Source organism: Heterocephalus glaber, unplaced genomic scaffold, assembly GCF_053883595.1.
Source record: "Heterocephalus glaber isolate CG9 unplaced genomic scaffold, H.glaber_assembly_v1.0 deba00001504, whole genome shotgun sequence".
Lineage (NCBI taxonomy): Eukaryota > Metazoa > Chordata > Mammalia > Rodentia > Bathyergidae > Heterocephalus > Heterocephalus glaber.
In genome coordinates this window covers 13,066,422-13,092,009 of record NW_028258324.1, presented here as the reverse complement: position 1 = coordinate 13,092,009, position 25,588 = coordinate 13,066,422, and the positions used below count along the sequence as shown (strand labels likewise).

At 39.3% G+C, this 25,588-nt stretch overlaps 2 protein-coding genes across 22 annotated transcripts in view; both read right to left on the bottom strand.

The window, feature by feature from the left end:
* Positions 1-25,588, bottom strand: part of Nck1 (NCK adaptor protein 1) — a 138,038-nt gene that overhangs the window by 89,295 nt on the left and 23,155 nt on the right. For 5 of the 15 annotated variants that reach the window (XM_021247470.2, XM_087186191.1, XM_087186195.1 and 2 more), the window contains exon 1: positions 3,425-3,580. The exons of 3 other annotated variants lie outside the window; for them this stretch is intronic. The gene's annotated coding sequence lies outside the window, so the exon portion shown is untranslated. Of the gene's footprint in view, positions 1-2,870; positions 3,396-3,424; positions 3,702-25,588 lie in introns of those variants that run through there. 7 more of the 15 variants (XM_021247396.2, XM_004834297.4, XM_004834298.4 and 4 more) reach the window with 4 other exon arrangements.
* The window catches only part of Slc35g2 (solute carrier family 35 member G2), a 35,454-nt gene continuing 23,151 nt past the window's right edge, over positions 13,286-25,588 (bottom strand). For 4 of the 7 annotated variants that reach the window (XM_004834290.3, XM_087186186.1, XM_087186185.1 and 1 more), the window contains one exon: positions 13,288-15,250. In XM_004834290.3, coding sequence (XP_004834347.1) covers positions 13,994-15,232 — 1,239 coding nt within the window. In that variant the 5' untranslated portion in view covers positions 15,233-15,250 and the 3' untranslated portion in view covers positions 13,288-13,993. Of the gene's footprint in view, positions 15,251-25,588 lie in introns of all 7 variants that reach the window. The other 3 variants (XM_087186189.1, XM_087186187.1, XM_004834288.3) reach the window with 3 other exon arrangements.

The following is a 25,588-nucleotide window of genomic DNA, read 5'->3' as shown; positions in this document are numbered from 1 at the left end:
ATGCCCAAGAATGTAGCTCAGTTCTACAAAAAAAAAAAAAAAAAAAAGGGGGGGGGGATTCACACAAACTAAATTTCAACAATAAAACTTGTAAATGATTTATTCATTGTAATGGGTCATAGGACTCTACTGAAGAGATGACAACGTATATTGTTTCTGTTAATGTTGTTAATACACGCAACAAGCATAGAAAAAGATGGTAGAGATATCTGAAAAGGTTTATAAAGACTTTGAAGCATTGTCTAAATAATTTATGCAAGTTTCCTTGCCCTCAAGAAATTTTCAGTCTTAAATACACAAAATGAAAAATAATGTGAAACAAAATACAAAGTTATACTACAAAAGATAAATAGTAGTATGGTTTCACAAAGAATACACAAAACTTGAAGAAGAAAAAGGTTTGAGTCTCAGCTGTGTCCCCCTAACAACATCTGTGAATTTTAGTTATTCTCTATGGATTTCCTTATTGATAAAACAAAAGGGTGGATTCCAATATTATAGCAATAATGTTCTATGGTACCATACTACAAGCTCACATAAACTTTAAAACCAAGAGAATGGCAAAAAAAAAAAAAAAAAAAAAGGAACAAGGATTCAAAGAAAAGCAACATTACAGGGAGAAGAAATGACATTTTGAATGTCATGTTAAAGGATCAAAAATGAAACAAAAATTTACTTTGTAATTTTTGGGGGGGTTGTGGAGGTTTTGAGATAGGGTCTATGTAGTCCAAGCTGGTCTCAAATTCAGAGTGATCCTCTTGCCTCAGCCTCCTGAGGACTGGGATCACAGGCATGCACCACCACGCCCAACTATTTTGTAATTTAGAGGGAAATTTTTGTTTTAAATACTGTAGTAGGCAGCTGCAGTGCATGGTGGCACACGTCTGTAATCCCAGCACTCTGGGAGGCTGAGGCAGAAGGATCACAAATTCAACCCCAGGCTGTGCAATTTTACAACTTGGTGAGACTCTATCTCAAAATTTAAAATAAAAAAGCCTGTGGATTTAGCTCAGTATGAAGGCCCTGGGTTCAATCTCCAGTACCACCAAAAAAAAGGCAGTCCATGCACAGACATTCAAAATTTCAACAAATATGATAAAGATAGAAAAGTACAAAGCATAAATGGTTAGGGTGACAGGTCCTGTAGAGAAATAGTGCTGGCATTAGACAAATAGGTTTTCACTAGGAGGCTATGACTGGTGAACTATGTATGCTCTGTAGATAACAGTGAGAGATGTGTTCAAAGAATTAAGATTTAGCAGCAGGGAGGATGTATTTAGTACAGAAAAGCCTGGCCAAAAAAAACCCCAGTTTAAACTAGTGAGTGGTTGAAAGATAAAAACTAAGATAAACTCATGGTGGCACATGTTTGTAATCCCAGCACTCTGGGAGGCTGAGGCAGGAGGAATACAAATTCAAGTCCGGCTTGGGCAAGTTGACAATTAAGCAAGATCCTGTTTAAAAATAAAAAATATAAAAAGGTCACTGAGGATGTTGCTCAGTGTAAAAGGCTTCATACATACTACAAACAAATAAATACATAAATAACATAAGGACACAAAAGAACATACACCTGGAAAAAAATTTTTTTAAATGGCCAAAATTTACCAGTGTTATGTGGACAAAGATGAAAACAAGGTTGGGTCTGGGTAACTGAAAGCATACTGCTCTATAACGTCACCCAAACAAAGTCAGCACGTGGACTCAGCTTTGAAGGGAAGACTATAAAATCTATAAATTCTCTCTCTGTTAAAGTGAAGATTACCCAGGACTAACTGCTGCCTTAATTTACCTTTAAATACTACATCTGGCCACCAGTTGTCTTCGTAAGACAGCATAGCAAAGTATTTAGGAAGAATATGCTAAACGACCTGCAATTTGAAGACTTATCAACTAAATCATTTAATTTTCTGGCATACATAGAGAACATTTGGCATGTTTTCCAAATTATTCAGGAGAATAAATTTATGAAGCTTTTCTGACAAAGGATTTATTTTTAATAATCATATCAGATCTACTTTGAGCTTTGGAAAATCCTCAAAAGAAAAGAAAATCACTTACTGTCTTACAAAATATTACATGCATGTTTCAATTTTTATTTACATGGACCTGAAAGCACTGGGAAAATCTAAACAGAAAGATAATACTTAGAAAAATTAGGCAAACATTTTAAAATTTAACGAGAACAACTAAGTAGACTCGCACACACTGCAAACTGTGCTTATAAAGCCAATTCCCACTGATCACAATTTTCTCAAATGAGAAAAACCACAGTGGTCATGACGAAATGAAAGTACTATTCACCAGTGTATACTTGAGTTACTATCAAGATGTGAGCGGGATGCCTATGTGAGAGTTGAACATTACTGACAACTACCAACAGTACTATACTTCTTGGGTTATTTCCCCATTTACTTTGAGATCTTCCTGAAAACTGAGGCTTTAGGAAGAATGGTTTTCAGGTGCTTAAGAAATTCTTGTGGCTGGCTTGTCATAAAACTATAAAAGTAATTAAAAAATAAGTATCTCTTTAACACTTACCCATTTTTTCTGGACACTGAACTTTTTTGCTCCGCACCCAAGATAGGCTAAGAAGGTTCTCTTAACCTCATACTTTCCTTAACTCCTAAGGCTTCTTACCTACTGTAACGGGTAGAATCCTTTTCAGATGACTTCAGTTTATCAACTCAAAATTAACTGAGCGCCTGTTATGGTTCTCAGTCCTGAAAAAAGCCCAGCTTCCCCAGCTTCTAACGGTGAATTTAGCACGTATGAAAACAAGGGTACGAAATCTATCGATACATTTTTTTTAGCCAAATATACTACAACTTGGGTCAAAAGCTCAAACCCCAGGCAACTCGCGTACAAACCTAAAGCAGATCCCCACGACGACAGTAATGCCCAGATCGCCCCACAACGAGGAAGGCGGCTGGGGTCCGAGGAAGGAGGAAGGCGCGTTCCGAATCTGTCCACAGTCCGCGGGCACGGTTCGCTCCGCCGCCCCCGGGTGGAGAAGAGGGAAAGCGCCTTATCTGCCCTACCTCTGCCCTACCTCGTCCCTACCTCCCCAGCTTCGGATTACGCCACAACTGGGAGCGGGGCTTTTTCGAGAGACACATGGAGCGGCAAAGCGCTGTACACCCGACCTCCAAGCCTCGCAGGCGCGGCGCTCCGAAGGAGGGAAAGGCCGCAGGGTCGCGCCACCCGGTGCTGAGGCCTGACGGTCGCGCGAAGCAGCAGTGCAGACGCCCAGGCTAGGCTCAATGGCCTCCCCGCCCCCTCTGGCTCCACTCGGCGCCGGCAGACGGCGCTCCCGGGGCTAACTTCGCTAAGAGGAAGCGACGCAGCGACTTAACAGGCTGTGCGGACGGATGGGTGACTAAAGTGCTGTCTCTGTCTCTGCCAACCAGCAAGGCAGTCTCACCTTCCCTATGCGAGCCCAGGCGGCTCCAGTCTACTGAGGAGGGCACCCGGACGCCGGGAGGGCCGTTACGGATCGAGGCCTGCGCTCTGCCGCCGTGTAGCTCTCGGGAGAGGGGTGGAGCGTGCGCGGCGAGAGGGCAGCCCCGCGCCGGCAGGAAACACGCTACCTGCCCAATCTGATAGGCTCAGTCTTCGACGTGACAGCTATCGGTGCCACGCCAGGATTGGGTGGACTGTCTGTCAATCAAGCACTGTGCTGGCTGTGCGGTGAGCAGAAGCTGCGAGGAAGTAAGAGAAGAGAGAGGGTGAGGAACGCTGAACCTGGTGATAGTTAATTTGGCTCCCCAGCTGCCCTGGCTGGCTGGTCACTTTGAGCCCCCCTTCTCAGCGCCATTGGAGAAGCTCCACAACAACAACAACAAAAAGGATTACCGCGTCCCTAATTGTCCTGGTTTCCTTCTGGTTTCTGCACCGCAGCAAGGTCCTCCCAACTGAAGATACTTAGGGGCGGGGAGCGACAAAGAAAAACAAAAGGACCTGGAAAAAGAGAACTGGGAGAAAAATGTAAGATGTATCCTTAATTTGATACACAACCAAAAATGCTGAGTCTGAGACCCGACAAAGTGCTCTGGTGCGTGGGCAGCTTGAACTTGGCTTCCAGCCGCCGTGTTGGTAGTTCCCACCCGAGCGTTCTGGGATCCTAGCACTCTCCGCGGCCCAGCCACCTCCAGGGGCGTCAGTGAATCTGTTCTCCCCGCGCTGGTGTTGCCCCCTTAACCTTCCTCGCTCCTTCCTAATGGTCTTTGTGGCTTAATTTAGGTGTTGCTCCTCGAGGAAACCTGCTTGGTTAGGTTCCTTTCTTAGAAGACAGGTATTTTCCTATCCGAGCTGTATCCGTACCATTAAATCAGGAACTGTGTCAATGTTCACTTTTCCCCCTTGCCTAACACATGATATATGGTCAATAATCTTGTTTAAGGCATTATTATATCTTCTTTTCCCTTTAATCCTGGCCCTTGACTTCAAAATTCACTTAAGTGCTAGTGGGTATAGGATAAGGTAAAGCGAAAATTACCTATGGCCCCTTCCTAGCCTCAAGTTAGCTGAGACAAGTGGACCATGAAAATGAGCAAGAGTAACTCTATGTCTACCTTCCATTATTAGCATCCAAAATAAATAACGCAAGTGAATTATAAATGTATTCTTTTTTATTTTTGATTTGGTTTTTTGAGACAGGATCTCCCTATGTAGTTCGGGCTGGCCTTGAACTCACTGTGTAGCCCAGGCTGGCCTCAACCTCTGCAATCCTCTTGCCTCAGCCTTTCAAGTGCTGAGATTACAGGCATGAGCCACCATTGCCTGGCTTTGAATTTATTCTAAGGGGTGAAATAACGGAATATTTTATCATGTCTACTGTGGACTGAATTGTGTCCCTGCAATATTCATATGCTGTAGCCGTAACCCCAAATATGTAGAAATAGACTGCTAAGAAATAACTGAAGTTAAATGAGGTCCTAAGTGTTAGGAACTAATCCACTGTGATTAGTTTTTTTGGGGGGGTGTACCCAGGATCGAACTTGGGACCTTGCACTTCCAAGGCAGGCGGCAGAGCTAAACCCCTGACAGTTTTTATTTTATTTATTTATTTATTTATTTTGTACCAGGGATCTAACTCAGAACCTTGCACTTTCGAGGCAAGCGTGGTGCCACTGAGCTAAATCCCTGGCAGATATTTTTATTTTTTAAGACAACAGAAAATGGTCTCTCCACCAAGAAGAGTGCCTTATGCAAACAAGCCCTTACCCCAAATCAGCTGTACAGTCACCTTGATCTTAGACTTCCCAACTTCCATAACCGTGGGAAAATAAATTTTTGTTGTTTAAGCCACCTAGTCTGGTATTTTTTATGGCAGCCCAAATAAAAAGTGGTTTTCTTATTTGTTGGTACATTTTATAAAGTATGAGTTGAGATACTATTACATTCATTTTTGAAGAAACTATTATCCAGAAGATAAAAGTAGTTCTCCCAAATCTTTACATAGCAAATGTACAAGAACCTGACTCGATTTCAATTCTAGTTACATATTTAACATGTGATGGGACAAAGAATGTAAATGTAAAAGGAAGTAAAATACAGTCCTTCCCTTCACATAGCTTATACCACTAATTAACCTAGGAAAAAAAATGTGCTGAAGTCATAAGCTTTTATTCTGTAAGAGAATCTATTTTGAAGGAACCAATAATCTGAGCAGACCTTCCACAAGATTTTAGTCCGGGTCTGTTGATTACTATATTCTACCTATTTAGCAATAAAAGAAGCAGCTGGGGGTGAGAGGTATAGCTCAGTAGTACAGTCCATGGCCAGCACACACAAAGCCCTGGGTTTGAACCCCAGCACCAAAAAAATAAAACAGTTGTGAGTGAAGTGGTATATCGGTCAGTGCTTACTAAAGAAACATGTAACACAATATACAAATATATAAGAATTTCCAAGACTGGCTTACAATGGCCGCCCAGAGTCAGATGTGGAAGAAAGGACTGTGTGCATGCTGGAGAGTTGAAGGATCCAGTCAAAGGCCTAGGGTTCTCTGTAGTCTCCTGTGTAAATCCCTATCAAGAAGCTGAAGGCTGGGGATTTAGCTCAGTGGTTTTGCTGCCTGCTGCACAAGCACAAGGACCCAAGTTCAATCCCCAGCACCAAAAAATAAAAATAAAAAAAGAGGAAGCTGAAGAGCCTTTCCTGGAGGCTGAAGTTTATACTGGAAGCCAGGAGACAATGTCCAAAGTAAAGGCAAAAACTGAAGCTCCTCTGAACAGAAGCAATCCTTCATCGTTTCCCTTTTATACCATTCTGGCGACAATCCTCCTTTCCATGGGTCTACCACACCCAGAACTATGCTGAACCAAGTTGGGCATTTCTTACTCAATTTGACACAATCAACTAACTATCATGGGGAGAATTTAAATCTAATTTTTCTAAAGAGTTTTAATTCTCTGCAAACATGTTTTTTCCTGTGTCTTCCTTAAGGTTCCTCATCATTCTTACCAAGAAGTCTTCAAACAAAGACCTTGTACCAAAAATTTATGAAAAAGAGGAGTTAGCCACTTGTAGTAGTGCATACACACTCTGGGAGGCTGAGGCAGGAGGAGTGCAGGTTTGAGTCTCACCCAGACAACTTAGTGACTTAGCCAGACCATCTCAAAATAAAAAATTTTAAAGGTTGAAGATGTAGCACAGTGTGAAGGCCCTGCCTTTAATTCCTAGTACTGGGGTGGGAGAGTAGTTGAATAAAAAGAAGGAAACAACGACAAAAGAGTGGAAGGGTAGACAAGCATGTACGAAATTGCACTTAGAAGAAAAGTCCTTGTTTTTATTGGATAGCAGTTGTCTCTAGAGTTTCATTCATTCTATCATCCCAACTTCCAAACATAAACATGCTACTGTTTTTTTCTTCCCCTCTTTTAGGGAAACTCAAGTCAAAAATCATCCTTGCTAATTAGTGCTGATTAGACAGGAACCAAGTAGAATCAGGCATCAACAAAACTTGGGTCAGAACTTAATGCTATGGAAGATGTTGGCAACTAATATCTAGAATAAAACATGCAGCTGACTCCCTTAATCCCAAAGGAGGATTTGTGAAAAGAAAGTAAAATAAGCCTCCATGTGTGAAGACTTTTTCCAAGAAACAATTAACAGCTATGGTTAGAAATGGTTAGAATGATCTAGTTTAGCATCACCGTCAGACAGGAGTATTTAGAATAAAAAATGTCCTACCTACCAATTACCAAGAAGAAACCACAATTATGAAGTAGAGAAATTATTGACCCTGGTAATAAATAATATTGTTATGCATTTATAGGAATTAATTCAACAAAAAAATTGTCATGGGTCCACTCTGTCCAGTACAATAAGTACTGGATATCTAAAGAACAATCCCCCCCCCAAAAAAATAAAAAACAATCCCTACCTTAAAGGAGCTCAAGCCAGTGTCAGAGAATGAAATTTAAACAGGTACTTACTATTAACATAGTAGATATGACAATAAACGTGTACAATAACAAGGGGAAACATTAAACCACAAGAAAAGAGCAGATGTGTGGTCAGGCATTTAGGCAAAGAGAAGGGTTTTCTAGATAATAAAAAGGCACTAAATAATAGTATATTGCTGGAGTAGATGACTAGAAATGTTATGAAGTTAAGGACCTTAGAATTTATTGTATAGGCTATGAGGAGTCTTTAAAGGTTTTCTTTCTATCTTTAAAGATGTCATTCTGGCATAGGTATATAGATCAGTGTTGGAGCACTTCCCTAGCATATGAGAAGCCCTGGATTCATCCCCAGTACTTACTATAAAAATAATAAAGATATTCTATTTTCTGGCCTCCATTATTTCTGCTGAGAAGCTAGTTGCAATTCTTACATTACTTCTTTGTCTTTTTCTCTGGCTACTTTTACGATTTTATTATATTTATCAGCAGTTAAACTGATAACAATAGTTACATTTTATGTTAGTTAATCTTGATTGTCCTCTTGACTAGGTTAAATTCCTAGAGTTGAATGGATTGTGAGGGCACAAATTTCATTAATGGGCTCACTGATGAGTTCAAAACTGAATAGGCTATTAGGATGTGGGGCTTAGCTAGAAGTAGGTCTTTTGTACTTGAACTTTGGAACTATACAGGCCATGGCCTTTTCCTCTTGGACTCCTCCCCTGCACTCTGCTTCCAAGCTGCCACAAAATGAGCAGCTCTTTCTCCCTTCCACCATATATCCACCTTGTCACCAGCTGATCATAGACTGAAACCTCTCCTCAAGCTGTAGGTATCAGGAATTTTGTCCTAGCAAGGGAAAAGTTGGCCAATACAGAAAATTGGTAGCAGGAAAGTGGGGTAATTCTTGGGACTATATGTTTCAGTGTCTTTGGAACTGGTTTGTAGGAAGAAATTGGAGAAGTTCAGCGAAGTGAGCTATAAAGGCCTAAAATATTGTAAGCAGAGTCTGATGGGCAGTTCTAGTCACAGCTCAGAAGATCACAATGCTGATGGAAATGCAGACAGTAAAGACCAAACTCTTGAGGTTTCATATGGGAATGTTAGGAATTGGACTAGAAGCCATGTATGTTACACTCTGGCAAATAATTTGTCTTCATTTTGACCATGTCCTAAAATTTTGTGTGAGGCTAATTGATCTGGTGGAAGAAATTTCAAGGCAGCCCTACATTCAGATGGTAGTTTGATACTGCTGGCTGCTTTTAGCCTGAGTTAGAACTGGGAGCAAAACAGAGCAGAAAGATTTTTTTAAACTTTCATTTTGGCCAGAAAGGAAGCACGTGTAAAACTGGGGCCAAAAGAGGTGTGGCTGCCTAAAAGATTAGTGCCATTAAAAAAAGAAACCAGGGCCCAGGATTTAGCTCAGTGGTTTCGCCACCTGCTGTGCAAGCCCAAGGACCTGAGTTCAATCCCAAGGAAGGAAGGAAAGGGAAGGGAAGGAAGGAAGGAAAGAGAGAGAGAGGGAGGGAGAGAGAAAGGAAAGAAAGAAAGAGAAAGAAAAAAGAAGGAAGGAAGGAAGGAAGAAAGAAACCAAATACTTTAAACCAGGATAAGAAGAAAGATGCCTTGAGGGCATCTCAGGAATCCTCAGGACCCCACTCATTGCAGTCTCAAGGATCCAAAAGTATAAATCTTTCATTTAAAAAGACACACACACACATGCACACACAAGCACACACACGCACACCCAGCCTCCTGCTGGTTCCCCGGGATTTATTTCACCATGATCAGCCTGCCAGGCACGTAGTGGCTACTGCAGCTGTGGCCCAACAGGGCCCAGCTACTGCTTTAACTGGTGGTAGACCCTGGCATTGTCCACATGATACTGGTGTGTAGGCATGAAGAATGCAAGTTTCGGGGTCATAGATGGTTCTACCACCCAGGTTTCAAAGGAAGGCCTAGGAAAAGGCAGCGTGTTACAGGGCTAGAGTTCCTGCTGGAAGCCCCTGAGGTTATGATACTTAAGCTGTGAGAGTGAAACTATTGCTGAATAGAGACACAAAAAAGTTGGAGATGCCAGGAACATGGAATGTGCCCAAAAAATCTGTAGGCAATGAGCAGAGTCAGCCTAAGAGAAAAGCTGCAACTGGCAAAGCTGCAATTGGCAAAGCTATAGGTCTAGGACTAAAGGACTTCCCAAGTCCTTTGAAGCTCACCATCATGTGCTCCAGACACCAGACATGGAGTTATAAGACAATCTTTGCCCTGCTGGGTATTGGTCTTGCTTTGGTCCAGCTCTTTTCTGTTCCCCTATTTTTCCCTGTTGGTGTTTTGTTTTGTTTTGTTGAGACAAGGTCATGCTATGTAGTTCAGGCTGGTCTTGAACTTGTGGCAGTCCTCCTGCCTCAGCCTCCCAAATGCTTGGATTATAGGCATTTTTTTTTTGTTTTTCTTTCCTTTTATCAAATTTGGAAAATTTGGTCAGGGATGGTGGCACACACCTATAATCTAGCACTCTGGGAGGCTAAGTCAGGAAGATTGCAAGTTTGAGCCCATCCTGGGCAACTAATCAACTTAGCAAGAACCTGTCTCAAAATAAAACCCCAAAATGCCTGGGAATATAGTTCACTGTGAAGGCTCTGAGTTCAATCTCCACCAATTTCCAAAAATATTGGAAAACTTTTGGCCAATAATTACTCAGATTTTTTTTTTTCTGTCTTCTCTCTTTCTTCTTCTTTTGGGACTGCAGTTACACTTATGCTAGACTTCTTAGTATACCTAATCAGGCACTGTTTGGTTTGAGTTTGTTTGAATTTTTCCCTTTTTCAAACCTTTTTTTTTTCTGTGCTTCAATTTGCATAATTTTTATTGAGAGCTATTGTGTAGTAATCCCTGAAAAGAAATCTAAATATTGATATTTTCCCAAAGCATAGTATGTTACTGATGGCTATGGATTCCTTTGGGGGTGATCTGGAGACATATTAGAAAAATGGAAATCACAAGGTATAACAGGGAAGATTTAGTATTGGGTGTTGATGGACTGAAAAGCAAAAAAGAAACATCAAGGTAACACAAGAGTGATTACTGTGAGGAGTGGCCACCACCCCTAGAGCTAGTGAAAAGAGATTTGTTTCAGTTACTTTCTCATTGCTCAGACACATACCTGACACCAGAATTAAATGAGGAAAGGTTTGTTATGGCTTATATGTATAGAGGTTTCAGTCCATAGTCTGCTGGCTCCAAGATAGGGTGGCCAGGTGGACAGGTATGGCAGAGGAGAACTAGCTCATAGCATGGCAGGCAAGAAGTAGAGGGATCAAATGAGAAAGAAGGATGGAGATTATATATATATATATATATATATATATATATATATATATATACACACACATATATCCCCACAGTGACCCACCTCCTCCAACCAGGCTTCATCCCTCAACATCACATTTAGCTATAAACTTATCAGTGGACTAATCCACTAATAAGTATCATTCCCTCATGATCTAGTCATCTCCCTGAAGCCCTACTTATGAGCACATGAGGCTCTGGAGGAACATGTAGATGGTAGGGAGCAGCTACCATCCCTAGAACTAGTGAAAAGGAATTCAACCTTAATTAGTTGGACTATTAGGTCTCAGACACTGAGATAAATGACCCATCTGAACTGTAGCTCAGACCTCTGAGTGGAAGCTCTCCAGCTAGTCCTGCTACTTCTTTAAGGGATATGATGAAGCTAATTGGTTGAAGGCAGAGGTGATGCCAGAAGAAGCTAATGGCTAGCCAGGCATGATGGTGCACACTGGTAATCCCACCACTCTGGGAGACTGAGGTGGGAGGATTGCAAAGTTCAAGCCCACCCTGGGAAACTTAGCAAAACCCTGTCTCAAATATTTTTCTTAAAAGGCTAAAGATGTAACTCTGTATAGGGCCTTGGTTCAACACCCAGTCCTACATTTTAAAAAATTAAACAAAACAAAACTCTTGGGCCGGGGATTTAGCTCAGTGGTTTCGCCGCCTGTTGTGCAAGTGCAAGGACCCGAGTTCAATCCCCGGTACCAAAGAAAAAAAAAAAAAGCAAAACTCTCAAGGCTAAAATGAATTACCACTCCAGGGTTAACAGTGATAGAAACTATAGACAAATAGAAAGAAGAAAGTCCGTTTTCCCCTATTCCCTTTCTTCCAGTTTCCTTCTAATGTCCTTTTATTATAGACAGCTAAGTTTGATAGAAATTAATATACAGTCAGAGAGGGACTGGGCTGTCAAGGAGGTCAGCACAGAAAAAAGAAAGCAAAATGGTGACTGGAAATGCATCTGAAGAAGGCCAGGCCTCAAGATAAAGATGCAATAGCAGGGGCTGGGGATTTAGCTCAGTGGTTCTGCTGCCTGCCCTGCAAGCACAAGGACCCAAGTTCGATACCCAGTACCAAAAACAAAAAACAAAAAAAGATGCAATACAGCCCGGGGATTTAGCTCAGTGGTTTCACCGCCTCCTGCACAAGCGCAAGGACCCAAGTTTGATCCCTGGTACCAAAAAAAAGATGCAATAGCTGTGCCTCCCTGCCTCCCTAAGGGATAAACAGAAACTTGAAATTATACTATAATTAGCACCACCTGGTCCAGTAATTCCAGCTAGGCATCATACAGGTGAGTGACAGAGGCTCTCGACCCATTCCTTCACAAAAATGCCTTTGTTCTTTCCATATACCCTTGTGACTTGACTTGTTTCCCTATTGAATCAGTATTAGCTAAGGGGCTACACTTGTAATCTTACAGGTTGGTTATAGTTTGACCCACGTTGTACCTGCTTTGTGATTTTACTATATAAATTACCCCTGGCAAAGAGCCTTGGTGGCCACCTGCTCCGGACTCCTCCTGGAAATGCAGGAGCTATTCTTATTTCCAATAAAATTCTCCTAACTTCTTCCTTTGGTTCACAACTTCATTCCTTGACATTGTGAGACTGTGAACTCAGCACATCTGACATCTAACAGGTTAGGAGTTATATTTCTTCTATATCACTTTATTGGTGGAAGTTAGAAAGACTCTACTTATTTTTTATATTATTAAGCTCTACTCCCCACCTGTACATAGGCAAATGTAGTTTGCAGGGTCTGAGCTATTGTGTCAAATAGGAAAGCTTAGAAGGGTGAATTTGGAGCACAATCACTTAACCAGTACTATATTAACATTTGTGCAGAATTAGTAAGAATTGCCCAAATGAGACTTAATGTCACCTTACATGCTTTTATAGACTTTCGGCCCCTTTTGAAAAGAACACCATGGGCTGGGGATTTAGCTCAGTGATGCCACTGCCTGCCTCATAAGCGCAGGGTCCTGAGTTCCAAAAAAGAAAAAAGAAAAGGATACCATGTCAATTTTGCACCATACTATGATTACTGCTAGTGTCTCTTTTAGAAGCAAGGAGTACCTTTGTTGCAACTACCTCATATATAGTACTTGCCACAAAATTATAAACAAGGGCACCTCTGAAAAAGACCTGCATAACTGAGGATAAGTAAACCCTGTCCCAGCATTAGGTCTCCTACCACCAGACGTGAAATGGCATAGATTATATAGGCTGGCAAGAACCCAGCTTTCCCACATTTCCTATGTGTTGCTTAATATGGCAATAGGAAGGAGAAGACCAATTTCATGTTCTAACATTAGACCATTATCACTGAAAATCCAGGTCCTTTCTTTTGTTCCTTCTTTCTTGCCTCCATTGAAGCTGCTTTTCCACCTCTATCACCTTTAGTTTTCTAGTGCAAGTAGATGGCAAAACAGAGCTCAGTGTTTAACATTTTACTCTATACTGTACTCTTCACAAATGAAGACTTTTGAATATTGAATGATTTTTCTTGAAAATTTGTAGAACATTGGCATGAACATTTATCAAATTTTGGCACTTTGGAACCACAGAAGTTCCATCTGAAAAAGGTCACTTCTTCAAATCTTTATGGATTTCCTTATAGTTGTTTGGGGGGTTTTTTTGGTCATGGTTTTGCTGTGGATGGTAATAGTTTTGTTTTTTTCAGTACTGAGGATTGAACCCAGGACCAATGAACTGAGCTACATCCCCAGCCCACCCCCTTTTTTAAATTTTGAGAGACTCTCTAAGTCACTAAGTTGCCCAAGCTAGGTTCAAACTTGTGATTGTTCTTCCTCAGCCTCCCAGAGTGCTGGGGTTACAGGTCTGCACCACTATGTCTGGTTAAGTTTTGTGCTCTTTAGTGATGGAAATTTACTACAATAACCTTTTGTTAATAAGTGTGAAGACATGGGCCGGGGATTTAGCTCAGTGGTTCCACCGCCTGCCTTGCAAGTGCAAGGTTCCAAATTCGATCCCGGTACCAAAAAAAAAAAAGTGTAAAGACACCAATTTCATGACATAGTTCATATATTTAATATTTGTATTTGAATATATTATACAAGAATAAATTTTCTGCATCTGCATAAATTAATTATATATTATATAGCACTCTGTCAATTATATAACACAAAGACATTTATGGGTAAATATTAAAATGGCAGTGTACGTATTCAATAACTGAACATTTACAAGACAATAATTACCAGGTATTCATTTAATGGGAGAGTCTAGTATTTCCTGGTAATCTTGCCTTCTTAAATTTCTGTAGTAAAGTTTATAGCCAGCAAGGACAAATACACTAATCATAATGATTACCCCTCCAAAGACATCATAGACACTAGGAAATATGTGTAATACTAGAAGCTGCAAGACCATAGCTACCACAATCTCTAGATGTTGTACTGTGCTGACCAAAGCTGGATGGAATTTGTCCAAGGCATAATAAACTCCTAAGAATGCTGCAGTAGAACAAATGCATATAGCAATGAGATAACTCCATGTTTCTCCATCTAATGGGATGATGGGTTCTTGAAGAACAAACATAGTAGATATTCCCCAGATTGTCCCAGTCCAACCAAAGGTAAACAGAGCAGTCCACATGCTAATCCTCTCCCTGATGGATCTGTACACTATCATAGAAAGAGCAGTAGTCAGTCCTGCCATCACAGTCATTGAATACCCAAAAGCTTCTTTCCAGGCATTTAACAAAGAATTGTCTTCATCAACAATGTTGGGGATCATGACAAGACAAACACCCAAGACGCTACAAACAACTGTGACCATGTCAACATAAGCCATTTTTTCATCTACAAGTAAAAATGCCAAAATGGCACTAAAAACTGTGGTTGTGGCTCTCCACATAGTGGTCCCATTGCTAGGAGGAACTATTGAAAATGATGTATAAGCACAAGTGATAGAAATGACATTGCATACACCATAAAAGAAGAGTCGTAATCTGTATCCACGGGGTCCAAAGGGAGCCTCCTGATAGTAACACACAACTAACACAGATAAGACCTGCAAGACAGAACGGATAAAAATCAGTTCTAAAGATGGAACTTTAGAACGATCAGAAACAAGCCTAGTGATAAGGGCTACACATCCATGAGCCAAAGCTGATCCAAACAGCACTATCCACATTTTTCGGGACTGAAAAATATTTTTTTCTGCAAAGCTCTGGAATTGTCCGATCTCACTGGTCATTGGGTCTTCTGCTGGTGGAGGATGAGTATCCACAGTTCCAAAGAAAGTTCTTCCTTTTCTTTTCATTTCACTCAGCAGACCTTTCTTTGGATTTTCTTCCATAAAATTCCCATAGTCTTCATTAATTTCTTCATATTCATCATCCCCAGGTTGGGGGTAATGAGAAGTATATTTTACCATCACTGTGTTGGGATGTATTTTCACTCGTTTTTTAACTGGATATTTTTTGGACGGAGAAGTATCCATTTCTTCAGATAATCAACTCTATTAAAAAAAGACAAATGTACATATTCATTCCATTGAAAAATTAATTTCTATAAAAATAATATGCACCAATTCAATGATAGGAAGTAGAGATTTGTAACAAGAATCTTGGAAAAAATGTAATAGGAAAAAATGATCTGGCGATATGTATGGAGCCTACTGGAATTGTCTACCTTTTTTTCACTCCTACCTTAAATCTCTTCCAACTTCTCATTCTACTTATTCTTTATCTTGTTCAGCTCTATTTCCTATCTTTACATGACATCCTGATATTTTTCCACCTTTGCAATCCTACCCATCTGTCTATCCAAAAAAAGAAACAATATAGAACTTAGATCAAACCTTTCCTTTTACTTGTGTCTATTTGTCAACATTATAAGTGGATAAGTCCAAAGTCTTTTGTATTATCAATTCTGCATAATATCAAAATACACATTCTGTTACAAATTATTGTTTTAAAACATTTCTCTGCTCTTCCATATATTTTCAGGTATATGAGGTATGATCAAAGTATACAGGGAATGTTTACATTTTTTAAATTTTTACATTAAAAAATGTATTGCCATTAACCCCCCTCAAAATACTCATTTTTTTAAAAAACTTATTTTTGCCAGGGATTTAGCTCAGTGGTTCTGCCGCCTGCCTCGCAAGCATAAGGATCCGAGTTTGATCCCCGGTACCAAAAAACAAAAAAAACCCTTATTTTTTCTTGCCACTTTCTGAAGCAGTTCTGGAAGCTCTTTTTTGTGAGTGGCTTTAGTTTCACTGTCATGGCTGCCTCGATGTCCTAAATCATTTCAAACATGCACCTTCAAATCACTTCAAACCATGTACCTCATGGTCATTTTGACTTTGGGAAAGACCCAGAGGTCTTGGAGGGCCAGATTTGGTGAATAAGGTGAAAGAAGACACACAGTGAATGATGTTTTTATTTGACAGAAATTGATTTAAATATTTTGAATTGATTCAGGACATTGAGGAAGCCATGAAAAGATGCTTACTAAAGATTTCTCTAAAACTGCTTTAAAAAGTGGCAAGAATGATGGGATAAACATCCTCAAAGCAAAGGGAAATATTTTGAGGGGGATTAATCGTAATGTGTCTTTTACTCTAATAAATTTTTTATTTAAACATTCACTGTAGTTTCTTATAATCTCTTATAGAAATAAAATGAAATTGGAAAATAAAATTAAAAACATACATTGTTGGTGAAAATATAAATATACATACTTTCTGATAAGCACTTGAGCAATACATATTAAGATTTTAACTAGAAATTACCCTTTATTCAGCAATATCACCTTTATTTTATCCTAAAAAATTATCATGAAATGCTTTTTACAGTTATATAAAAACAAAACGGAGAAAATAAAAATATTTATTTACATTTGCTTTTTTTTTGGTATTGGGGATTGAACTTAGGACCTTGAGCTTGCAAGGCAGGCACCGGAACCACTGAGCTAAATCCCTGGCCCTACATTTGCTTTTTTTTTTTTTTTTTTTGGTACCGGGGATCGAACTCGGGTCCTTGCGCTTGCGCAGCAGGCGGCAAAACCACTGAGCTAAATCCCCGGCCTACATTTGCTTTTATAACAAAGAAATTATGAATGGAAAGATAAAACAGAAACTAACAGGAAAAAGATGGAAAAAACCTTTTTGCAATATACTTTTTCATATTTTCATCATATTTTCATTACTGAATCATGATATTGCTTAAAAATTAAATTAAAAATGTATCTGTTGTACTCCGGAATAGGAAAATGTATGCCCAAAGGAGATCATTGTAGCTTACTAAAATTAGCCATCTTACAATGGAATAGTATGTTATGCATCAATTTAAAATGACAATGTAGATCTTTACTGAATTGGAAAGATGTGTACCACACTTTGTGGAGTGGAAAAAAATTAAGCCTTTTTTTGAGGATTAAAGAAATAATGCATGTAAAGAATTTTCCACAGTGATAGCATATAGTAAACTCTCAATAAATATTAGCAATAAATTTGGCTTCCTTTCACCTATAATTATCTTTTGACACACTGGATATCTTTTACAATGTTATTCTGCTTTTAGACCATTATTTGTTCAGTTATCTTCCCTTCCTTCCTTTCTTCTTTGAACAATTTTTTATTTCCTTCTCAATTCTCCCCTCTCCCCTAAAAGAAAAGGGAGGGGGAGAGGGAAAAGGGAGGACAGAGAAAAGAAGGGAGAGGCAGAAGAAGAGGGAGAGGGAAGGAGGGAAGGGAAAAGGGAGAGGGAGGTGAAGAGGGAGAGGGAGAGAGGAAGATGTGGGGAGAGAGAAAGAAAGTAAATAAAACTTTTTTTTTCCTCTCTGACTCCCTGGATCCTTGCCAAAACTCATCAGTTCCAGGATCTTAAACCATGGCCCAGAAATCAAATCCAATTCTGTTCTTTGACACCATCTGGATAGTCAACTGTTCAAGTCTATTTATTCCTTTCTCTTCTAAAAGGCACCCTTTTCAACTGGAAGAACCCAGGAAAAACACCACCAGTGCCTCTGAGCCCTTGGGTTTTTTACTATGCAGGCCTCCCAGCACACCCCTATCAGCTAATCTGACTAGTTTTTGAACTTCTTAGGACATTTCCACTTCCAATTATATCTTCAGCTTCAGTAACCCCAAATTTGATTTTCCAAATAGATTTTCCTTCCCTAACTTCCCCATTTATATTTGTGATAGCATCGTTTTTTTTAGTTCCACAAGGTAGAAATCAAGGAATACTCTGAATCATCCTTTCTGCCATCACACCCCCATTTGGTCATCAACCTTACTGTTTCTGTCTTTGAAAGATTTTTCAGATTTTGCCTGTCTTCTCCAATTCCATTTTACCTTTATGATTCTGTATCAAGTTATTGTGAATTCCTATCTATAATACTGCAACAGCCCCCTTGAATCACAGTCCTTTTAAAAACCATCTGTATTTTCCCACTATCATATTTATGTCTTTACAGTGCATTCAAAACAAAACAAAAACTTACCTCAGGCTTTCTCCATTGAAGAACCTAGAGTTCTCTACAGTTCTACTTTCTACCTTATCAAATTTCAACTGCCTTCCCTGAGGCTTGTTACCCTTTCTATCAATATAACATAGCTCTTATCAATACTTACTTCCTTAACACACATACTTTGATCCTGACAACCAGTTCGTATCCTCCCTGACCGCACCCCCTACATGTAATATCACTCCCCTAAGCCTTTATTCTTTTTTTTTTTTTTTGGTATCAGGAATTGAACTCAGGGCCTTGCACTTGCCAAGCAGGTGCTGTGCCACTGAGCTACATCCCTGGCTAGCCTTTATTCTTATTATCTTCCCCTCTGTTCTAACGTTTTAAACATTGCTTATCTTTTAAAGTCTAATCCATTTTTTTGAAACAGTGTCTCATTATGTAGTTCAGGCTGTTCTTGAACTCACTGTGTAGCCCAGGCTGATCTCAAACTTGTAGCAATCCTCCTGTCTCAGCCTCCCAAGTGCTAGGATTACAGGCATGCACCACCACACCTGGCCCAAATTCTGTCTTTAGAAATAAGACTTCACTAACCTCTCCAGCCACTTGTTTTTCTGTTTGTTTCTTGAGATGACATTTTGCTTTGTAGTTCAAGATGGCTTTGAATTATGTAGCCTAGGCTGGGCTTGAACTCATGGCAATACTTCTTCCCCCCCCCCCATTAACTTTATTGGTACATTTTAGGTATAAAATACAGTTACATTCATCATTGGGATCTTGTACCATTACATGAGTCTCTTGGTTCTTTTTTTTTTCCCCTTCCCTTGCCCTCCCTTCATCCCCTCCACCCTTCCCTATTTGCAAAGACCTTGTTTCCATTTTTTTCCTTTTCTCATATTTTTTCCTTTCCCTTTTTTCCCTTCCCCTACCCCTCCCAATTCCCCTGCTCTTTTAGACCTTTTCTTCCTGTTACACAATATCAGTTATACATTTTTTAAATTACAATATCAAGATCTAGGAGACATTACCACAGATTTTACAGAATTTAAAAGGATATAGAAAGCATATCTCAAAAATCTGTTTTGAAATAAACTTGACAACTTCTAAGAAGTACCTTGGAAGACAAATTAATGAAACTAACTCTGGAGGAAATATAAAATTTGAATAGCACCTATTAAAGAAAGTATATTCCTAGCTTGAAAACCTACCTATATGACAACAGCAGGCTCATAAACATTTAACTGATAAATTATATCAAACAAATCAGAAAAAAGAAGGAACACTTCTCCCCTCATTTTAGGAACTCAACATTGTGCTAATCCTAAAACTGGATAAAGATAATAGAAGAAAAAAGTATGAACATAGATAGAAATTTGTTTAACAAAACAAACTATTACAAGTCAGATCTGGTAGGATGTAGAGAGTGGTTTTGTTATAGGGATGGCAGTGTTGGTTCAGCACTGGAAGATCCACCCCCAAAAGTCATCATTTTAACAGAGGAAAGGAAAAAGCCATATGATCCTGTCACTAGTTGGAGAAAAAGTATTGGACTAAATTCTACAGCTATTCATAGTAAAAGCTATCAGAAGACTAGAGGTAGAACAGAAACATCTCAACAGATTAAAGACATGTACTCCATACTTCCAGTGAGAACGCCTTATATGAATGGAGAAGATACAATGCTTTCTCCTTAAGGTGGGGAACAAGGGCAGATATGCATACTCTTTATCTGTCCATTAAACTTTGAAACCTAGTCCCCACCAAAATAGTCTGGCAATAAAATGATACAAATAGGATAGGATTGGCACAGCAGAAGCAAAATCTTTATATGTAGATGAAATGATCATCTACAGAGAAAATACTAAGAAATCTTTAGGAGCCCCTAGAACTTGTACTTGAATTTAGCAGGATTAGAAAACACAAGGTATATATAAAAATTCAGGTCTGTGTATACTTGTTATAAATGAAGAATTGGATATTGAAATTTAAAAGTTATGTAGGCGTACAAAGGACCTAGAAAAGTTAAAAAAAAACCAAACAAACAAAAACAGTGTTGGAAGATGTTTAGTACCTAATTTTAAGACTTCTTCTAAAGCTACAGTAATCAAGGCAGTGTTGGTGTAAGGAAACACATATAGATCATTTGAATAAAACAGAGGATCTAGAAATAGAACCACACATATATGGTCCACAGAGTTTTGAAAGATTATTTAACATTAGCATTTTATAGAATATAAACTCAATTCAAGAGCTGAGGAGGAGATAGTGTTTTCAGCAAACGGCACTAGAACACCTGGTATCTGTATATAAAAAATTAACCTCAACCCTTTTTTCCATACATGAAAATAACTTGAAGGGATCTATGAACCTAAATAAGAAAGCCTAAAAGTATAAAACTTTAAGAAGAAATTATAAGGGAAAATATTTATGAATTCAGGGTAGGCAAGAACTACCTAGGATACAAAAACCATGATGTATAAAAGAAAAAAATTGAAAAATGAGATTCCATCAAAATTTAGAACTTTAAATGACATCATTAAAATGAAAAGTAGTCCTTGAACAGACCATATTTACAATGCATATAATATAACCTATGACCAGAATATATAAAGAATTCTTAGAGCTCATTAATAGAAAACTCAATTAAAATGTAGACATAAGATGATAAATAGCCAGTGTAGCACAAGGAATGGTGTGCAACTCTAGAATCAGAAAAATACTAATCAGTACAATAATAAGATTGAATTATACACTCATTAGGAAGATGAAGTTAAAAGTTTTAAAAGCCTTGTCATGACTTTTTCTTTTTGTTGGATTCTCCCCCTTTGCGTTTAATTTGTCACACCCAATGGATTCATTCTGCTGGGTTTCCTGGGGTTGTGATCCTCATTGTCTTTTCCTAGGGTATTGTCTAAAATTTTTTGGAGTGCCAGTTTGGTATTCATGAAGTTCCTGAGGTGCTCTTTGTCATGAAAATATCTTATTTCTCCATCAATTTTGAAAGATAGTTTTGCAGGGTACATCACTCTGGGTTGGAGGCTGTTTTCCTTTAGGACTTGAAATACATCACTCCAAGCTCTTCTTGCCTTGAGGGTTTGCATTGAGAAGTCTGCTGTGATTCTGATGGGCTTTCCTTTGTATGTGATTTGTTTCTTTTCTCTCACTGCTTGTAGAATTTTGTTCTTCTGTTGGATTTCTGGAATCCTAACTATTATATGCCTATGTGTAGATTTTTTTTTTATTAAGGCTAGCTGGAGTCCTATATGCCTCCCTTATCTGTATGTCAAGTTCTTTTCCCCTCCTTGGGAAGTTTTCTGCCATCACTTCTGTGAACAGTTTTTTTTATGTCATCTGCACTCTTTCCTCTTTCTTCATTGACTCCAATCAGTCTTATGTTATTCTTCTCTGCATTGTCTAGCAGCTGCTGGATTGATTTCTCGTGTTCCCTTACAATTTTAAAGCAATTTTTCTTTTCCTCCTCACTAACTGCAATCTTATCTTCTATATGTGAAATTCTATCCTCACATTGGTTCATTCTGCTGCACAGACTTTCAATGGAGTTTTTAATCTCTTGGAAATCTGTTTGTATCTGTTTTATGGATTCCATTTGTTTCCTATGTTGGGATTCCATCATGTTCCTCAGATCCTCTATTTTTTTATCTGTGTCCTCTCCAGAATTATTAATCATGTCTTACACCATGAGCAAAATCTTTTCTGTTATCAGAGTAATTATTTCTGATTTCATTTTTCCCAGATCCTCTTTTGTTGCCAGTTCAGAGAGTCCGGGTGGTTGAGTATCAGATTGTTCCATCTCGTTTCCCTTTGGGGTTGCTGTAGGTGATCTGGAAGTCTGTTTTTGAGGCTTGTTTATATGTCTTCTCATTTCCATGGGGGGGGGTGTGCTTCTGGCACCCACGTGGCTCACCTTCCCTGCCCTAGGAGCTTGGGATGGCAGCGGGGGAGCTTCCTTCCAGGTGCTGAGACTGGCTCAGCTTCTCTGCCCTAGGAGCTTGGGATGGCGGCAGGGGAAGCTTCCTTCTGGGTGCTGGGACTAGCTGAGCTTCTCTGCCCTCGGAGCCTGGGATGGAGGTGGGGAGCTTCCTTCCGGGTGCTGGGACTGGCTCAGCTTCTCTGCCTCATGGCAATACTTCTGCCTCTTGAGTGCTAGTTACCACACCCAGTTTCTAGCCAGCTGTTTAATTATTTTGTTGCCCCTCTTTGTTTAAACATCTTCAGTAGTTCTTCTAATCTAACGTTTTCATAATCTGATCATTTTGTTATTTGGTTGGGTCAACTCGGTCAAGTTTTGTCCCAAGTTACTGTACTCAAATTCACTATGTTAAGTCTTCTCTCCTTGCTCAACAATAATTATCTTAATGACATCTTTGTTAAATCCCATGATTTCCCACTTGCTGTCATTCATTAAAAATTTGCCTTATATTCATGCAAAGTTTACACCTTCCCACTGTAAGCTAGACGCATTACTCTAGGACACGAACAGAAAGAAAGGGGAAGTGGTCTCTGCTGTTTTACTACTTCTCTAATTCTATCACCTCTTTGGAAATGTAAAAAAGGGATCTGATCTTTCTGATGCTTCTGTCCCCTCTTCTAGGCTGTAGCTCCCCTATTATACCAGCATAGGGAAGGGGGAAAAGAAAAGGGACACATGTCTCATACACTGGGTGCAGTTGTGTAATGGTTTCTTGATGTATAAACTTGGCTAGGCTGAACTACAGTCTCTGGTTATTTAATCAAATACTAATCTAAGTGCTGCTGTGAAGGGATTTTACAAATCTGTTAAAAGTTCCTGGGCTGGGGATTTAGCTCAGTGGTTCCGCCACCTGCCTCAAAAGCACAAGGTCCCGAGTTCAATCCCTGGTACAAAAAAAAAAAAAAAGTTCCTAATCAGTTGACTTTAAATTAATTGAAACTGTAGGGGTGTGGGCCTGACTTAATGATGCAAACTCTTTGAAAGGGGGCTTAGGCCTTTCTTAAATTTAGACTTCAAATATTTGATTCCCTTGGAGTTCCAGCCTGCTCACAGTCTACCTTTTCTTACTGCTTGTGAACAATAAGCTTCAACCTGTGCTCAGGGGTTTCCAGCTTGCTCTTAATCTCCCTTTCTTGACTGCCTGCCTACAAGCCTCAGACTTGCTTATCCAGCTCCACAACAGCGTAGCCATTTTCTTATAATAAATCTCCTACTGGTTCTGAATTTCAGATTGAGCCCTGATTGTGATAGTTTTTGGAATTCTCTTTGTTTGTTGTCTTTGTCTCTCTATTCGACATATTCTAGGCTATTCTCTAGGCCAGTGATGGCAAACCTTTTAGAACTTTAAGTGACAACAAACAGCCCGTTGTGGAACGTGTGCCATAGGTTCACCACCACTCGTCTAGGCAGACTTCCAAATGGAGAACAAGAAGGCACATACAATTGTTGCAAGTAATGATTTGGTAATCTTTGGTCTCAGTTAGCTTTAAAGGAGGACATCTCTCCTCCCCAAAAAGGAAAAAGTACAATATTCTTCTAAAACCAAGACCATGGCTGATAATATTATCCCTGTAACAGACAGTATTTGCCCAAGAGAATCATTAATCTTGTATCTCCCATACTATACATTTAGGAGTTTTAAATGTTTGAGACTATTAGATAGAGAGGTAGGGTCTGTGTCCCTTCCCACTGAAAGTAGGCAGGTTTCTGTGACTATTTCAACTAAGAGAGCATGGCAGCAGTGACACACTACAACTTTTAAAGCTGGACACAATGGATTAAAAGTATATGTAGTTTGGTGTTTTCTTGAACAGTGGGCACAATTCAGTATGGTAACCCTAGAACCAGTATTTTTGTCCACTGCCTCAATATGAGTCCTTAGGACAATCCTCTCAGAGAACCTGAGGCACAAGGCATTTGGTAATAACTCTGGTAACTTCATCCAAAACTTAGTAACTGAATATTAGTCTGGTAGTCAACAGATTGATCCATAAAGTGGTAAAAATCCTCAGATATAAAGATTAATCAGGGTTCTGCAGAGGAACAGAATGAGAAGAGGTATCTTAAGGAACTGTCTCACATGATTATGGAAGCTAGCAAGTCCTAAATTTATATGATAGGCAGCAAGTCAGAGAGCCAAACAAAGAGCCAATGTTGCAGTTCAAGTCCGAAAGCTGACTGCGGCAATATTCCTCTACTTGCAATTCTTTGTTCTGTTCAGGTCTTCAAACAATTGGATGATGCCCTCCTACATGATACAGGGAAATCTGCTTTGCTCAAAGACCACTGATTTAAATATGTCTCACCTAAAACACCCTCACAGAAACATCCAGAATAATGTTTGATCAGCCAAGGTGACAAGTTATCCCCTATAGCGTAATCCCCTGCTTATCTTCCACATGCACAAAAGCTCTGACTATTCCAAGCTACTGGGAAGTTTTGGAATATGTCAAGCTCTTTTATATCTCTGGATTTTTACATATGGTATTCTTTCTTTATAGAATATTCTTTTCCTGTTTTTTTCATCTAGTTAATTCCTAGTCAGTCTTCACTTGATCTTAGCCAGAAGGCCGAGAAGCGATAATTCCTAGTCAGTCTTCAAGACCCACATTAAATATCACTTCAAAAAGATTGCATAACCCCATCCCCATTCCAATCTGGCAGATGCCCTGCCCAACTGCTAACATTACATCTTCAGTCATAGAATTTATCATAATGACTTACAACTGTGTTTTTGTCTTTCTGTCTATAAGGGTGTTAACTGCAGAAACCACATATTATTAATTTTTACATTTTGTAGCACATAGCACACTACTTGACATGGGATAGGTGTTCAGCAACATTTGTTGAATCAATGAATGGACCATTTAGTTCAATGGAACAAACTTAATAAGGACAAAATATAAGTAATGTAAATATATGGATTATAATGAAGAGTAACTCAAACAGGAAACCTTATTCATTAAGACACTTTAAAATTCTTAATATTTCCAGAATAAAGCTTCTGGTACTATGATTGCTGTTAGGTCTTCCAGATTTTCCTTTAAGTTCCTCAGGCATAACTGAACTATTCCTGAAGTACTCTGGACCTGTTTTCCATATTAAATCATTCTCAACCAATTATGAAGCACACTGGAGATACATGACTTGCAGCACCTGCAGGCTGAACTTCAGTTACCAGCTTCCTGCTTCTGAGTGTATACGTCAGTGTTAACACCACAACACCCACAGTGGTTCAGCATCTGGGCTCGCTCAGAACAAGCTATTATAGCCCCATCAGATTTTTAAACTTAAAAAACAGCTTTTGTTTATTCCTATTACAAAAGCAATATATCATTATTATAGAAAATTTAGCAATGTGTGCAAAGAAAATAAAAATTACTT